Source organism: Suillus fuscotomentosus, assembly GCF_016647785.1.
Source record: "Suillus fuscotomentosus strain FC203 chromosome Unknown F5891scaffold_9, whole genome shotgun sequence".
In the NCBI taxonomy this organism is placed as follows: domain Eukaryota; kingdom Fungi; phylum Basidiomycota; class Agaricomycetes; order Boletales; family Suillaceae; genus Suillus; species Suillus fuscotomentosus.
This window is the reverse complement of record NW_024539521.1, coordinates 1-16,920: the sequence shown is the minus strand read 5'-3', so window position 1 is coordinate 16,920 and position 16,920 is coordinate 1. Positions and strand designations below refer to the sequence as shown.

The window sequence follows — 16,920 nt, the reverse complement described above, 5'->3', positions numbered from 1 at the left end:
TTTGGATGACACACAAAACACCACCAAAATTTGAAGTCGTGCACCCATCTTTATGTCAGTTTAAATATTAAATATTGTCTTCACATTTTGTACAACATATAAACCTCTTTTAAATATCGTTCACCCCGATGTGTTAGCTCGCACCTCTCAAATGGTTGTACGGCACTCGCATGCTATATAACATTCCCCATGGTCATGGAATACTGGTACGTACGCCGGCCGTGACCGCAGCAGCGTAGTCTAATCTCGAGGAGTCTAATGGCTTATCAATGTGTGTCAACTTCGGGACCGAGTTTTGTAGGTCAAATAACCAATGGTCACTGGTTTTATTCAAGCTCTACGTCATACGCCTTAAAACATAGACCCGTGGAGGCCCCACCTCGGTGCGAATTTCTACAAATTCTGACGAACAATTGGCGGATGCGGTACGCCTGGCGGTTGACCGAAGTTGTGATAACCGATAGTATTGGCTAACCTCTGACTAACCAATTTTTCTCCTTTTTTACAAGGCCTCGGACCCTACCTTTACGGTCTAGCATCGTGGTCACACATGCCGTTGTCGGATAAGTACAACATACTGCATTCATTTATTCCGGATGTATATGTGAAACGGGCCGATTCTGACCTGGGCACGTATATAAGTTCTGCAGGAAGCTCTGGACTGGACCAGCGACGATTCGCCCCTCTTTCAACTTTTGCACTCCTCATCAGAAACTATATTTCGGAAGTCATGGATGCTCGCCCAAAGACGATATACCTCCCAGACACCATGGTCAGCTGGCCCTGGCCTCGTACCATCAATCCTCATTACGAAGATGTGAAAGCTGAAGTCGATGCTTCATTCCGTGATTTCAAGGCACTGAGTCCTGAGTTGCAAGAAGCATTCGACAAATGTGATAATGGTTCGGCCTATCTCACGAGCCCTCAATTCTGACTATGATTAACATATTCTTATAGCCCGCCTATCAGCACTGGCTTATCCCAACGCACCAAGAGGTTCGTCGTACTCTGGCAATTAACACATCGCAGAACCCTGATTCCGTTCCTGAACAAAATAGAACACCTTCGAAGCGGTTGTGACTTGTTGAATTTATTCTTCATTGTGGATGAGTACACCGACATCGAGAATGAAGCAGTCACGAAGGAAATGGTGAACATCGTGCTTGATGCCTTAAACAATCCTCATAAGATACGACCAGAAGGCGAATGCATTCTTGGCGAAATTACGCGACAGTAGGTGCTTCTGAATTGTTTGACGATCATCTGAAGCTCAAGGGGTTTTTGCATAGATTTTGGGCTCGCGCGATCAAATCCGCAAGCCTGCCTTCTCAACGTCACTTCCTTGAAACCTTCGATGAATACATCAATTCAGTAATTGTCGAGGCCCTCGACCGTGAGCAAGGCCGGAAGCGCAGTCTCGATGACTACCTCAAGCTCCGGCGCAAAACTATTGGCGCAAAGCCTTGTTTCCTAATAACAGAGATGGGGATGGACCTTCCTGATGAAGTGTTCTACCATCCCGTCATCATGGATCTTACTGATTGCATCGCAGAGCTCATGATCATCGATAATGTAAAGCGATATTGAGAACGTCATAATTTGCGGTCTGCTAACATCTTTCACAGGACATGATGTCGTACAACAAGGAGCAAGCGGCTGGGCACGAATCCCATAATTTGATCAACATTGTCATGTTGGAACTGAACCTCGACAGAGGCAGCGCGATGGCTTGGGCAGCACATTATCATGCTGAAGTTCAGAAACGATTTATTGACGGTCTTGCGAAGGTTCCTTCGTGGGGGCCTTCTGACGACGTCCTAGTCAAGGAGTACCTTAACGGAATAGCAAACTGGGCTCTAGCAAACTATTCTTGGAGTTATGAGAGTCAAAGGTAATGAGACTTTCTCGTTGGTATGAACGATCACTTAACCCGATTGAAATTGTAGGTACTTCGCCACCAAGGGCCCGGAAATACAACACACTAGGCTTATCCCGTTGTTGCCAAAGGTCAGCGCCGGGCGCTCACAACTACTATGTGCAGCTCCTTCCGCATGAGCTGATCCTAATTCTTCTTGCACTTCGTTGTGATTAAGCTACAATATATATGCCTTCGCACTGCCGCTCGCAGGTGTTACTCTCGTCTTGTCATTTTCCTACCTTCCAGTTGATTAGAAAGTTGAAGTGATATGCCATTCCCATTCGTGTAATAATAGCTCAGTTCTCTGAACATTGACCAGGTTTTGCAATCACTAAATGTTAGCAAAGACACATCTCGAGGCTGTTTGATTAATACCGTCATCTACCTGAAACATTACATGGCGTCAATAATTTCTTTCAGTTGTACTTCATCTAGTATCGCAAATCCTTTCTGTGGCGTGACCTGTGGCGAAGTTGGTTACGAATATTTGAGAGAGAACGTAGGGAGACACATGCCTGTGCCAACTGGACGTTGTGGTGGTCTAGTTTCTCCTCCATGACTTGCTTTAGAACTCGCAGCGTCAGTTTTTGTGCCTCAAGCAACGTCATTTGCTGTTCAATTGTGTGTTGAATACCAAAAAAACACGTTCAAGAAATGAGAATTCTACCTTATGCCACTTGTCTTGTAGCTCGCTTTGTGCTGCTTCTGAGCCTGACCCTATGGCTTTTGCATTATACCGCATGAAGGTGCCCGAGGGATCCGTGTGGTATCTACCAAGGGTCCGTATATGATCAGGTCGAACAAGGCTATCCACTCGATTGCACTCACAGTTGTGGTCCCAGTTCGTCGACACCAGCAACAAGCAACGCAACACCAAACGGCCGACTCATCATCGCCTCTTCGTCGTGCACACTCTCACCAAATCGCAATGCCAGATCACACACAGCCTGAGTGACACTCTCCACTTTAATCTTCTCGTCATAAGTAAAAGCGTGGTTCTGGGCGGTGACGCGTGCGTGGTCAATCATTGTGCGAGCGTCAGCTGTGAGGCCTGACATTGCGCATCCTAGATGGGTATCGATTTCCATAATCTTTTCTATGGAGCTTGATTCTAGGAGTGGAGATTGGACGCGCTTCTCAACTGCGAGGACTACGCCGTCGGGAGTGCGTACGCCAACTGTTGTCGATCCGAGCTGAGAAAGATGAGATATACGCTGCCGTATGGCACGATGTAATGCGTACCTTGATAGCTTCGATAGCATATTCAACTATATACTTTCAATAACAATTTCAGAATGTCGGGTTATCTAACGCACCTTGGAACAGTCGACCTTCTGGGGAGAATGTGTTGACACCACGATCTGCAAATACAATGAGATCTGTCATATGACAGCGTTGGGCCCTCAAAATTAACATACCGTACTCGGAACGCGTCAAGAACATGGTTTACAGGTAGCAGAGAAGTGGAAGAATGAGGGGTTCTGCTTTAAGTGCACTTGTCGACGCGCGTCGATCAAGCTGGCTGGCGTGTGGAAAACACTTTCCATTTGCGGATTTGTGCGATATCTTCAGCGCTTTTGGTTTGTACTTTTGTACTCTAACCTGCATCTCGAAAAAATGATTGACTGATTCCAGACTACCTTTTTCTATGCTTTACTGTCCAGCCTAGTAGCGTTGACATCCAAAAGGCTTCATTTTAGCTCGGCTGAACAACATTATCGTAGCGTCATCGACAGGTTCAGGTGGCAGCTGACAGCGTTGATATCTCAACCCAACCCAGCTCCCACAATCAACAACTTGTTATGAGAGGCGAGTATCTCTGATGGTGACCACTCTTGGTCCTCGTAAGTCTGGATCTCACCTTGCACTGTATGTTCTAAACAACATCTGAGAAGGTACGCATGCCCGTTTACAATTATCATCTTCTTACTTATCCCCAGATACGTTGATCATAGCACCCTCTTCATTCACGATTACCATGTTCGATGACTCTGGTCCCTTCATCCCTTTCAGAAGAGTGTTTAGCATTGTGCGTTTGAATACGTCGTTGCTAGCAAAGACCTTGGCATGTTTTTAGTGGCGTGGTCGCGTCAGCTAGTCTTGTTAAACACCAGTCGCTGCAGAGATGATACATATGCATCTAGATCTGCTAGTTAATTACAAGCTCAATGATATCAATAGATCTCTTAGAGGTAATGTTCTCGGCCCTCGCAAATCGGCTAGCTGGTGGACTTAGCTCAGCTCAACTCAATTACTCCACTTACTTTCGACCACTATGTCAGCCAATACACAAACATTGAAACCCGTCGACCTGCGTTCTATCTTGACTTTCACTGTCAAGCTCGCGCGTACTGCCGGTACATTGATTCTTGAAGGCTCGCAAGCCATTCAGTCAACTTCGGATGTCAATGAGAAGAAGAATTCCGTTGATTTGGTTACTGAATACGATGTTGCTGTCGAGGAGCTCGTGAAGAGCGAAATCACAAAAGCTTACCCCAGCTTCAAATTGTGAGTCCATAAAACGCGCAGAAACGGGATGATGCTGATCGATCGATCCATGTCTTCAGCATCGGAGAGGAATCATACTCCTCTGGAACACGCAATGAGCTTACAGATGAGCCGACATTCTGTGTTGATCCGATCGGTGGGCCACGATCTGCTATTGAGTTAGTTGAGATCTAACAGTGACTTTCAGACGGCACCACGAACTTCGTCCACGGCTTCCCATTCGTTTGTATTTCTCTCGGGCTGATCTACCAGAAGCGGCCTGTTCTGGGTGTCATATACAACCCCTTCCTAGATCACCTTGTGCGCAGTATACTACTATCGCATTGAACGCAACCACTGACTCTTACACAAAGTACACCGGGATCGAAGGCCAAGGATCATTCCTTACCCGTGGTAATGGCCAACCTCTAAAATTACCCCTTACCAACCCTAAGCCCCTCCCCTCCTTGCAGAAGGCTCTTCTGGGTATGTCATTCGTCATGCACGAGAATATCCAAACTTACTTTCCCAGCTGTCGAATGGGGCTCTGACCGTGGCAAAAAGACCCTGGTACCAAAATCCGATTCATTCTTGCGTCTCGCGGGCGATCCTGCAGATGGCATCGCAGGGGGACGGATGGCTCATTCCATACGGTCCCTAGGTAGTGCAGCGCTTAATATCTCAATGGTTGCTCAAGGTGGCCTAGATTTGTTCTGGTGAGCCGTATCATTGCACATATTACACTTCATGACACAAACGTGTTCCCCTGACGCAACGTGGATAGGGAAATCGGTTGCTGGTAAGTGTGCTACACTTTTATGTTGACCATCACGTTAATTCCCAACAAGGTCATGGGATGTCTGCGTAAGTAGACCTGTTGTATATGCTCGATTTCTTCACCTCACCTGTTTCTACAAGGCCGGTATCGTTATTGCCCAAGAAGCGGGTGGTGCAGTAGTTGGGTCTCATGCAGCTCTGGCCGCTGCAACATCTGCTGGCTCTAGCATTGATCCTTTCAAGGTCACGCCAGAGGTCTTGACAGGTCGCAAGTATTTGATCATCCGTGCTATTCCGGACACCCCCAACGAAACGGGTAGAGAGGCGCAATTGGGGATTGCTAGGGATTTGTACCAGACTGTGGAAGATAGTGAACCGAAGTAGAGTTTTCCTCGCTGGATACTTCAAGGTGCATAGAGTGGGATACGAAAATGATCCAACGTGATGTATATCGACCCGGTGCATGTTATTGGATACTTAACTTAGCATTCTTGGAGAAATAGCTCGTAAAACACAACGGCAGGTCGCGATATTACCAGACGAATAGTGCAACAGCGTCGTACACATACATGAGCCAAAGGTGATCGGTGATGTCGGAAGGGATGCCGGCAGCCTGACGACCAAACACCATCAATGTCGAGGCTATGAGCAGCTTACCAGGGGAATACCGGCGGGCTAGGATAACATTTACATCACCAAACGCTAGTTCTCCCTACAGACTCCAGAGGCGTTTGGACCCACCATAGTAACATGTCTGTCGACACTTCAATTTTTTTTAGCTAAGAGGTGCATTCACTGGACTCACTCACGGTTCACCTTGGAATTTTGAAATGCCACCGGCCCATCAAGCAGCTTGATGTGAAGTTCGTGGGTTATTTTGGGCTATGCAGTACTAATTATAGATCATTTTGTCATCGACATACGTGGGACTCTGTGATCGGAGCTCGGCTGTTACAGACCTGACAACCAAGTCACACCGACCCGTCATGACAGATCTAACATGACAGCTTTGCAATGCAGATCGCAAAGTTTGGCTGTGGTTTTCTGGTTAACTACGAGTTTGGCGTCGACATTCTCCAGACGAAGCCTTGCTTCAGTCCCTGAAAATGTGGTCGCGAACTCTTTCGCCGACGCGGAAGATTCAGTTTGTTCACAATTTCGACGTGGTCTCACTGGCATCGTTTCAGCTCAATCCTATTTTGGGACCAATTCAGCGCCTTGTTGTGGGCAGGCTAAGGGCTGTGACTGCAGTGCTTGATATAGCTCTTCTGGGGACGCCAGTCACGTCCCGTGGAAAATAACGACTGCGGCAGAGTCTAAAACAAGCCCTGCATGGGACTAGGACGCATTCCGTGTGACAAAGTCATGCTCTCTCAAGGTGCACGGTTGCACTACTAGCTGCTCTCTCCATTCCACACTCCTTCCGCTAGTCGTCCCGCCTACCTCACAGAAGCTCTTCTTCCTTTGAGCACAACAAGCCATGGATCGTCAGCTTGATCTGCAGCGCAGACAACAGAATGGAAACGCTTCAGTTTCAGCTTCCCCTTCAGCATCAATCTCTGGCTCGGCATCCCTCGTAAATGGGAGTACCCCATTGCCAACAGTCCCGACAGGAGCTCAAGCTGGATCAATCACTATAACGATGCCTCCCATTCAATCTAACTCCTACTACAAAATTGCCCCCAGTGAATATGTTACGTTTGGGTGGAACTTTTCGAGCATCATTGTGACACCCACCGCCCTCACTGTTGCAGCAGTTGCAAACGGGAACACATACCCTATAGGCCCCACCGATGGTGTCATTTCTGGGACCGCTCAGAGCGTGGTCTGGTATCCATATGGCTATCAGACCGCAAACCCTAGCCTTCCACTGGTTCAGGCAAGCTACACACTTCATATTTGGGCTCAGGGTGGCCCTAGCGCATTCCCCACGCCTGGTTATCTGGAGCCAAACAGCGAGCTTGTGTTCGCTATGTATACGCCACAGGGATACACACCTTTATCTAGTGGTAAGTCTAGGTTCGCCTATACTGGCCGTTTATCTTATTCTTGAATACACTCAGGGTGGCAATGTGCCGGATGCTCAGGAGCGTTACCCCAGCTTAAAATAAACTCGGCTCTTCCCGGTGTTGTCGCAATGATTATTATAATGCTGCTCTCTGGGTTCACTACCCTTCGCCGCGTTTGGGATTGATTGGAGTTGACCTATGATTCCCTAGGTCTGGTTTCTCGGGGTCGTAGAGGATGGTCCCATTTGATTGACATTTAATGGATTATTATGGTTTGTAATTGGACTGGACATTTACATCACATGTAGACTTCATACACATTGTTTGGCACGATATATATGGACAGGTAATGATGTTACACTTAGGTTAGTGTCAGAACCTTTTGCTGATGTCATTATACACAGTACTACTGTCATTGATCGAAGCCTATTTTACCTGCGCAGCTTGGACACTAATGGCATGTTCGTGTATTGCTCGGCCTATTGCGCTGTTTCTTGAATGAAACTGGAAGCCTATTCCCGGTACATTACCGGTACCCTGACCCAACCACATGCTATTACCGAACTTTCAGCGCGATTTGCACCAGACTGACCTATTGGCGTCCAAAGGCGTGTCCGCGGGTGAATGGGGTTTTTCCCTTGAGCGCTCCCCTATGTTCGTAATATAATCTGGGAGGGAGCTGTTCATTCTCCTACGTCGGCAGTTCAACGACATCTCTGGAGGACTTCAGTCGGTGACTCAATTCGATTATCGGTGTGACCGCTGAGGCATCTGGTTCGGATAACTACAGGTATAGTTTTCAACCTTGATTTTTGAGGAGCATGGGTTCGTGGCCGACCATTATTCTCATTCGTTCTCCTGACTGATCTCATCCTCCTTGTTATCGTTATCAGGGTTCGTACCTGACTTAGCGAGTCATGGAACTCCGATTCCATTCGTCAAAAATACAGCTCAAAATCCGTTGTGGCGTCGAAACTTCTACCGGCGCATTGCATGTAATGTAAAGCTGTGACGGAGTAGGCGCTACGGATAAGAGTATATAAGTATAGTCACCACAGCCTTCACAAATATTTTCCTGAGGACATCATAGAAACACGCCGGTCCTATCCAGTGATACTGATTTACCTTTTTGACACCATGGCCAGTGTGGCTACGTAGTACCGACTGACGGTCGGCCGGTGTCTGGTTTCAGGATTTGAACGGCGGTAGATATCTCGTAACAGTTCCAGAGAGCTCTCGGAAAGTCCAATCTGGGTTGCACCACAGCCAGCACCTGTCCAACGAAGGTTTCGGTTCGCAAGACTGACCCTACCCTTGGGAACTCATGTGACAATGGCTTAGTTGATCACGTTGACAGTCCGGTAAGCATATGTGCCGGCTTATCACTCCATTCCAATGCTCATTGAAATAGGCAGCTCATTCAGGCCTATTCCCGATACTATCAAGAAGACAAGCCAGGTCGGTGACTATGTACCATATCAAGCTCTTATTACAGCAGAAGCTGTTAGAAAGCAGACGCGCCACAAAAACGATGTAGAAAAGACATTTAGCTAACCTTTGACTAGCCAATTTTTCTCATTTTTCACAAGGCTGACCCTACCTTTACAGCCTGACGCTAACAGAAACATGGTCACACCTGCCGTCGTCGGATAAGCACAATATACCGCATTCATTTATTGCGGATATGTAAAGTAGGCTGATTCTGACCTGGGCACGTATATAAGTTCTGCTGAAAGCTCTTGACTGGACCAGCAACAATTCGCCCCTCTTTCAACTTTCACACTCCTCATCAGAAACTATATTTCACAAGTCATGGATGCTCGCCCAAAGACGATATACCTCCCAGACACTATGGTTAACTGGCCCTGGCCTCGTACCATCAATCCTCATTACGAAGATGTGAAAGCTGAAGTCGATGCTTCATTCCGTGATTTCAAGGCACTGAGTCCTACATCAGTGAACCGATGAACATATTAAATTGTCATAGTAGACTATATATTGATAACAAACACAACAATCGTCGACAATGTGGCGGGGGGGGGTTACGTGACATTATACAGGAACGGTGAATTTTTGAGATAACCAACCAAGTTGTCCTATGTCCAACAAATCATCTTCTGCTTAAATTGTCCCGCAAATGAAAGATGAAACTCGAGTCAAAGAAGTAAAATGCGAGTCCGTGGTTGTCAGGACAGGCCCAACAGTTGCTAAATACTACTGGTGCGAGGTCCATTCCTCATGCGAGAATCTGCAAAACGATATACCCGGCGCGAAAACCATAACTCTTCATACTACTTGTGAATTGCTGCTGTGAATATTCGGTTGCATAATGAGAGAATGCGAAACTCACATTTGAGAACCTATTTGCTTGGTAAAACACAGGACCCTTGACTTCTACGTGTCGCAAGCTTGTATGCTTCACACAAAGTCTTGCGGCTACTTCACATCATACCCGTCATCAAAGTATTTTGTCAATGATGGTATACCGGTACAGATTAGAACAGTGCACTCAACTTATGGTATCGGAAGCTTCAAATAATTTTGGCTTTGACGTTCCAATCTTCACAATCAAGGGGTTACGTGAAAATTTGTAAGCCGCTGGTCTAGCCGCTGTATCGGGTTAGACATCGCTAAACTGCCATATTGAACAAAATACTGTGATGCCGCTCGAGTATCTGCCAGACAACACGAAAGTCAGATTTCCTTCATCAGCAACACGATCCGCAAACTCTAACACAAGAGGTACATTTGGTGGGCGGGAGAACTGTGGGTAGTTGTAAGCACGCTGGCTTACCTGAGTTCTCATAATCAGTACATATACCGTCGCTGATACTGAAAGCTAAGCTTTCAGTATTTCACCTTTTGGTGTAACAGTTATGCGTGGCGGCGGTCTGACCATGTTACAGTAGTGTTAGTATAGCAAAACAATTGGAGGCTGATAGGACCAATGCCAAAGAAAATATCTGACACAAAAATGTATACTTCTTATGCGCTGTCTGAGCAATAGTGGAGCGTTTGACTGAAATGAGAGATACAGCAGATGTTGAAGTCAAATTGCATGACTGTCAGTTTGGCGGCAGTCCCAAACAAGACGAGAAATATCTCCTGATGGAAAACATGATGGCAATCAATACGAAGGCGCGAGGTTCTGGAATCGCTTTTGTATAGGAAGACAGGTTGTTCTGATCAAACCTCGAGAAAGACGATAGAACTTATTGCTCCGTCCCACTTGAGCCCTGGATACAACAAATTTTGTTTGCCAGAATGATGTGCCCCTTTGGAAGTGAATAACAAGATGCCGGAGCTGCGAGGAAGCGATGGGGTGTGTTTAGACTGTCATTCAGGTACCAATCTGTCCGTGATTTCAAACAATGTGGTGGCTTGAACGAGTTGCACATTCCAATGAGGAGGATAGATTGTTACCAGGAGAGACGATTGTCTGTTAACTGTACTAACCACTGAGATATTTCTATGTCTGCCGCCGTTCCATCTCCTACAATTGTGTGCCTTTGATGTCTGAGATTGTCAACTGATAGTACTCCTCAGACCGTGACGGAGACTGTGGGTGACTTCCTGTACCAGGAGCATTTTACTTGCACAAATTTTCACGGTTGGTGCCACACGCAGGTAAGGGAACATTTGTTGTCGCAGTGGTGAATGTAGTTGGTTATGCACAGCGCATCCCTATGGCTGGACTGGATTGTGACGAAAAACAAGTTTGGTGGTAAATGGCATGCTAGACAGTAATTACTTAATGCACCAGTGCTACTATTATCAGCGAGCTCTCAAATGATATTCAATCTTGATCACAAACGGTGGGATGCGATATCGTGATTGCATTAAGAAACAATGATATTATAAAGCCTATATATGATGACAGAAGGTAAAATAATGAATGACCTAGTCTGAATCAAAAGCAGCGTCTTCTAGCGCCTTCCTCTGTTCTGCCAGTGCTGTGACGGACATTTTGGATACAACCTCTGGCGTGAGGTCCTCACGATGGTTTTTTCCAAAAACCTTTCTAAACAGGTAAGTTAGATATGGGAAACATGTGCAACAATATAATCGATACCTGGTCCACCATTCAAGAAGTATGGTCACCCTACGTCACGCGACAGGGCCAGGGGCATCCTCGAAAAAGTCCACGATGTTGTTCCAGAATGCTTCGTAGTCGAAGTCACCGTCGACGATACACCAAGATGAGACATTAGATAGCGCGAACCGAACCTGCCACAGAAGATCGTAAGCCAGACGTTGACAGGGTGTCATCTTAACTGACCTGACAGGCGACATAAGCGATGGAGCGAGGAGTAACTTTCCTCATGTTAATGATCGATGCCACACACATTTTGACCTTGACCTGATTTAGCGCACGCCGGGTGTGCCTGTTGTTCTCGAGGATATCGGCTCCATCGCCATTGCCATCAGCTTCTTTTGCGGAAGATGGTGATGTAAAGATGGCCTTGAAAGCCTGGAGCCGTGATAAATTTGATAAGTATTCAGGACCACGACCCAAAACTACTAACCTGAACCAGAACCTTGGACATGAAAAGACCTTGCTCAAGGTTACTGCTGTTCACTGAGTAGTTTTCGTACACAAACAGCGGCCAAGAATTTTCCGACACGATATATTCTGACGTTCTGTCCCGAATACCTGCCTTCACGCTCCCCAAACATATCAGCGTCATATAATATCGATAAAGATTGATACTCACTAGTCCTTACTCCAGTCCCACTCAGCAGGACAGAGTAATTTGCCACAAATGTCGTGTGCAAAGCCTCGCGACTGTTTGTCATCGGACTTGAGTAAATTGGATGGATGGAAACTTTGGTTGACCCAGGCAGCGACCAGATCCTTGAGAGTGGAGGTATCGTCGCCGCGGGCCGCATCCGCTCCTTTTTTGATCTAAACACTCAATATGCAGCGTGAATAGTTCAGAAATTGAGAGCATGCACCTTTTTCAGCATATCCTCGGCGTCATTGGCGTCAAGCTCTGCAAGTCTTTCATGGATCCATGGAAGAGCGTTCGCCAGTGCAATATAACCACGCTGCAAGCGATTTTGACTAAATCATAAATCAAATAATATTGCAGAACCAAAAAAAAACGACTTACTCTGCAGTGGAATCCTGCCAGGCCTCTTCACATCTGCGATCATTCTCTGCAATCAAGTCTTCAATGTTAGCATAAAGGGCAACGATGCGGCGGACTGCTCGGCCTTGAGAAACATGGTAGGTAGTCTTTCTGTGAGGATTGACGAGTAAGAGGCATGTAGTGAACAAGATCGGCGATGAATCTCTGCTTTGTTCCTCTTTCTTGCTTCATCACCTGTAACTCCTCTTCTAGAGCAGCAATACGACGCTTCGCCCTTGCTTCTGTGGAGGTGGGTACTGCACCAGAGAGGTCTGGAAGTGCGAGTCCGTGTGTCGCATTGTGATGATCAAGCTCTGCCACAGACATGGTCGAAGCAAAAGGTGTTGAGTGAAGGATGATGGTGGAGAGAGTTAGAAAAAATGCAGGTAAGGAAACCCTGTTTTATAGTGTGCGCTCGCGCTAAATTTCAAGATGAGGTCAGTTATCCCAATAAGGCCAATTATCCTAACAAGGTATGGCGGGAGGAAACCGAAGAGCATTATGGTATCATAACATATGAAAAATCAAAATTTCGGCGTTGCACGAGGGCAAGTTGGGCCGAGTGTGCTCCAGATGGATTGAGAACGCTCAGGATAATCAGAGCAGCGTATGGTTTTCGACGATGCACTAGACAATACTTCTGATCATCTCTACCTGTTGTCTCCCAGTTTCCAGGGCTTCCGATGCGGTCTCGATGGAAGGAAGCTCAACGCGCTAACCAGCAAGCTACAAAGAGCACCATCGACGGGGCGATCAGTATGGTAGCACGCATGACAGCGGATCACGATTGGTTTCACCCATCCTGGAACTGGTGGCTTTATAGAACAATCCTGCCGAAGATGTTACGGATCTACATAATTAGTTGAGAAGTTGGCGACGATTGCTTGCGAGATGCAACACTTACTGTGTCGTTTAGGCTCTTCTGTCCCTCCTTGAACTTGGACTCCTCCACACGAGCCTTGTGCTCCAGGATGGCATTGATCGTTGGTCCTTCAAATGAATATGTAAATGAAAGTGAATTGGTGGAATGGGAGCATACCTGGTTACAGTACTCAAGGCCCAGATCATAGCACTCGAAGTTCTGTTGTAAATAAAAAAGAATCAGCTTGAAGTAGTAAGCACGTCGCGTGATGATACATTACTATATTACGATGGTGTAGAGACTCGAGAAGGCGAATCTTGATAGCACATTAATGTCAGTGTGCATGATATGTCAACATATCGTCACAGTTATGAACCTCTCGCAGTATGTTGAGCAGATAAGAGTGGGACTCTCCTATCGCGATTTTGACGAAGCAGCGTGTCAGATGGTTGCAAGTGGCGAAGCACCATGTCCCATTCGTGGACCTCACTACCCTGAGCTGCTTGAATACAGCTCGTGCGAAATCCTGGTCGATCGAGATGACCGGTTGTGTGGATGGGAAGCACAAGCATGGGTAAGAATAGCAAATGTTATCTCTGCCCGACATTTTTCGAGGTGTTGGACAATGAGTGTCTCACAAGTAAGGCCCATATTCTTCGTGGCTCGTCTGAATCAGCCATGCACTTTAATTACGGTATTTTTTTCGTAGCACCTTACGTATTTATAGCGCATTTTGAAGTCAAATCCGAACGACCTCTGCTGCGAGCGGCCTTGCGCGTTATTCTTTCAGGTATCATACTACAGCATCAGGTGTAGTTGATAAGTGGTACAGAGGAAAACTATGTGACTGAGGCAAAACACATGTGAGAGCAGAAACCTTGACCCCTGAAGATTCCAAGTTCATATACGATTCTGATACAATTGGAGATGAGATATAGTATGTTAGGGTCAAGTTTCCTTACGGCGCAGAAGTCGCACACTAACATGAGAAACACCCACTGGCACGCGCTGTTTTGCCTTCGTCCGAGTCTTAGCACGAGTATTGGTAGCCGGTGGGCCTATCGTCGGCTGGAGCTGCTCGAAGGCAGATTTCCGCTTGAGAGCTTTGGATGCCTTCGCGTACCATGCTGAGTAGCGGCGGTATGCAGTTTCATGCATAGCGCCCGCGATCTTTGTGATGATGTCATCCTTCCTGACGCAAAACTTGATGGTGGGGTCTCGTAGGGCAGCAGAATCGACGTCTGGATCAATGGCCAGGGCCATCGAGATGATCTGTTCCCTCAATATATTCACTCCCTTCTGAATCATGTCGATGACTGGGTCCATATTGTCTACAGGGTAGAGAGTCTGGGAAGAACAAACACATCACTTAAATGTGAATATTAAAATAATATTGGCTCACCCCCTCTGCCATGAAGTCTGGATCGCACGACTCAAGGTCTATAGCTTCGTCTCCTCTCACCCAAACCTTGAACGTTACCGACTCCACCAAACTCCACATGTGACCTTCAACAATTACTGGTGCATCGAGGGTTGGGAGTACGTTTGTCGCAGAAATAAAGTCCTTGGCTGAGCGAACGGACCCATCACGCATAAATGCCATCCGTGAGGGCGATTCTTTCGCTGGAGAAGAGTAGCGTTGACTTTCTGTCACCACAGCCATGATTATCATTTTTAAGGATGGATCTGCGTCAAGCGCGTCTTGCAACTTGTCCATCAGGACATCAGTGTGTTGGGAAAACACTGTCTCTCCGATGATGGGAATAGTAACCTCCGCTGCTACATCTCGCATATTTTGCAATGAAACCCTCAAGTCCGGGGCGAGGGAATCGGAGGCCTCAATGTTGCCCAATACATTTGTGTTGATTGAAGCGCGATCAAAAGGCAAATTTTTGAGGAAGCACGTGAACACGGAGTGCAAGGCGGTGAGTGGGGCGTCATGGACCGCGGATGGCATTTCGACTATTAGGGTGCTGTCTGAATCGATGTACGTTAATCTGTAGCATTGCGATGAAAATCGCCAAACAGATCAAAATATATTCAAAACTCACCTTGGCTTCAAGCCAAAATTGTGGTTGTCTTCGATAAATTCTACTATCGTTTCGAATTCCTCACGCCAGACCCCAGAAAACTCCTACAAGTGGTAATGCAGTCGGTGTTACTATCGTAGGTGCAGGCTTATCAATTTGATGACAGAGGCTTACTTCACACTCGTATTGACGGTCTGGCTTTGCAATGAAGCGAAGGACCTCCTTGGCCACACGGATAGCTTCAGGATGAGGGATTAGAAGTTACACAATATGGATGTGGTTTGCATTAGATGCTAACCTGCTGGCGAAAGCTCAGGATTGTCCCATGAAAAATGCTTGAAACTATGCAATATATGATGCAAACGATCTGATGGAGAAAGAGTAGTGACAAGATTGCACTTTTGTGCACTAGGTGGAGAGCTTTGGATAGGAAACCCAACCACAGGGGCATCCTCAACTACCAGATCTCTCGGCTCGTGAGTTTTCACATACTACAGTGACCTATCTCCGTATAATACGAGGGAACGGACATGCATAATATCCTGTATGGTATGGGCCAGCGGACCATGGGCCCATGATAAAAATATTCTTGACTATGACAGATGGGCCGGGAGGCAAATTATTCCCAATGGAGGCAGGTGGGCCCATGCAGGGAATATATAGAGTAGATGAGTGGGCCGATGTAAATGAATATTAGGTAGACGGGTGGGCTGAGGTAGCTGGATATTATGCAGATGGGTGTATTAAGGTAGATGTGTATGAGATAGATGGGTAGGTACTTGTTATCACATTCACGGGTGGGCCCAGACACATATTAAATTAGACGGGTGGGCCGAGGGTATTATAAAATATTGTATTATACGGGTGGGCCCAGACACATATTAATTAGACCGGTGGGCCGAGGGTGGTATACAATATAGATGGGTGGGCCCATGTGTATCATAATTGTAGACATGATGGAGCTGAGGTAGTTGTACATCAACCAAATCAGAGGAGGTAATAAATCAAAGTTACCAAGTTCCCGGAGCATCAGGTGATCTCCTGACATGGCAGTGCGAAGCTTGTGTTGCCCAACGAGACACCAAGTTCTGGCCACCAGAATTTGAGTCAACTGTACCGAGTTCCGAGTTCCGGGACCTGGAACTCACCACATAAGTTGGTTAATACTTTTTGATGGTGCACAGGTTGTCTTGCAGAATGTGGAATCCGGGGTGCGAAGCTTGTGTTGCCCTACGAGAAGCCAAGTTCCAAGTTCCGGGACCCAGAACTCAACACATAATTTAGTTAATACTTTCCGTGTTAAATGGCCAACCGAAGTTGAGATGTTTCTGAAGAGAGCAGCAGGTGCTCTCTTGACATGGCCTCTGATGGTGCTTAGGTTGTCTTGCAGAATGTGGAATCCGCGGTGCGAAGCTTGTGTTGCCCTACGAGAAGCCAAGTTCCGACCACCAAAATGTGAGTCAACCGTACTCAGAGGAGGTAATAAATCAAAGTTACCGAGTTCCCGGAGCAGCAGGTGATCTCCTGACATGGCTGTGCGAAGCTTGTGTTGCCCTACGAGACTCCAAATTCCGACCACCCAAATATGGGTCAACCGTACCGACCTCCAAGTTCCGGGACCCGGGAGTCGACAAATGAATATCTGATGACCAGCGAGTCAACCTTACTCAGAGGAGGTAATAAATCACAGTTACCAAGTTCCCAG

General features: G+C 46.7%; 7 protein-coding genes across 7 annotated transcripts; 4 read left to right on the top strand and 3 right to left on the bottom strand.

Annotated features, from left to right (window-relative positions):
• The first annotated feature begins 462 nt into the window (after positions 1 to 462).
• On the top strand, positions 463 to 2,255 carry F5891DRAFT_1011243 (terpenoid synthase). Its single transcript, XM_041360659.1, has 6 exons — positions 463 to 902; positions 958 to 996; positions 1,059 to 1,233; positions 1,290 to 1,572; positions 1,626 to 1,891; positions 1,947 to 2,255. Exons 1-6 carry the CDS (start codon positions 551 to 553, stop codon positions 2,053 to 2,055), a joined length of 1,224 nt encoding a protein of 407 aa, XP_041230053.1. The 5' UTR covers positions 463 to 550; the 3' UTR covers positions 2,056 to 2,255.
• On the bottom strand, positions 2,256 to 3,396 carry F5891DRAFT_1011239 (proteasome subunit alpha type 5). The gene is made up of 8 exons (XM_041360658.1): positions 3,337 to 3,396; positions 3,235 to 3,279; positions 3,212 to 3,213; positions 3,161 to 3,184; positions 2,747 to 3,111; positions 2,586 to 2,688; positions 2,434 to 2,529; positions 2,256 to 2,380 (listed from the first exon to the last, which is right to left on the bottom strand). Exons 1-8 carry the CDS (start codon positions 3,359 to 3,361, stop codon positions 2,312 to 2,314), a joined length of 729 nt encoding a protein of 242 aa, XP_041230052.1. The 5' UTR covers positions 3,362 to 3,396; the 3' UTR covers positions 2,256 to 2,311.
• A 797-nt stretch (positions 3,397 to 4,193) lies between these two features.
• On the top strand, positions 4,194 to 5,566 carry F5891DRAFT_1183891 (myo inositol monophosphatase; the record flags this gene model as incomplete). Its single annotated transcript, XM_041366370.1, has 8 exons — positions 4,194 to 4,426; positions 4,486 to 4,562; positions 4,614 to 4,726; positions 4,780 to 4,891; positions 4,938 to 5,121; positions 5,190 to 5,204; positions 5,254 to 5,269; positions 5,324 to 5,566. The coding sequence occupies 8 exons, from the start codon at positions 4,194 to 4,196 to the stop codon at positions 5,564 to 5,566; spliced, it is 993 nt and encodes a 330-aa protein (XP_041230051.1).
• A 528-nt stretch (positions 5,567 to 6,094) lies between these two features.
• On the top strand, positions 6,095 to 6,551 carry F5891DRAFT_744602 (uncharacterized protein). The gene has a single exon (XM_041373065.1). The coding sequence runs from the start codon at positions 6,183 to 6,185 to the stop codon at positions 6,438 to 6,440; it is 258 nt and encodes an 85-aa protein (XP_041230050.1). The 5' UTR covers positions 6,095 to 6,182; the 3' UTR covers positions 6,441 to 6,551.
• A 111-nt stretch (positions 6,552 to 6,662) lies between these two features.
• On the top strand, positions 6,663 to 7,376 carry F5891DRAFT_945209 (uncharacterized protein; the record flags this gene model as incomplete). Its single annotated transcript, XM_041374609.1, has 2 exons — positions 6,663 to 7,191; positions 7,246 to 7,376. 2 exons carry the CDS (start codon positions 6,663 to 6,665, stop codon positions 7,374 to 7,376), a joined length of 660 nt encoding a protein of 219 aa, XP_041230049.1.
• Positions 7,377 to 11,091: 3,715 nt separating this feature from the next.
• Positions 11,092 to 12,650, bottom strand: F5891DRAFT_1183889 (uncharacterized protein; the record flags this gene model as incomplete). The annotated part of the gene is made up of 8 exons (XM_041366369.1): positions 11,092 to 11,212; positions 11,303 to 11,418; positions 11,471 to 11,662; positions 11,718 to 11,856; positions 11,907 to 12,097; positions 12,148 to 12,256; positions 12,306 to 12,399; positions 12,449 to 12,650. The coding sequence occupies 8 exons, from the start codon at positions 12,648 to 12,650 to the stop codon at positions 11,092 to 11,094; spliced, it is 1,164 nt and encodes a 387-aa protein (XP_041230048.1).
• Positions 12,651 to 14,133: 1,483 nt separating this feature from the next.
• Positions 14,134 to 15,791, bottom strand: F5891DRAFT_1183888 (uncharacterized protein; the record flags this gene model as incomplete). Its single annotated transcript, XM_041366368.1, has 6 exons — positions 14,134 to 14,532; positions 14,588 to 15,182; positions 15,237 to 15,319; positions 15,390 to 15,454; positions 15,514 to 15,672; positions 15,734 to 15,791. 6 exons carry the CDS (start codon positions 15,789 to 15,791, stop codon positions 14,134 to 14,136), a joined length of 1,359 nt encoding a protein of 452 aa, XP_041230047.1.
• Positions 15,792 to 16,920: the final 1,129 nt, after the last annotated feature.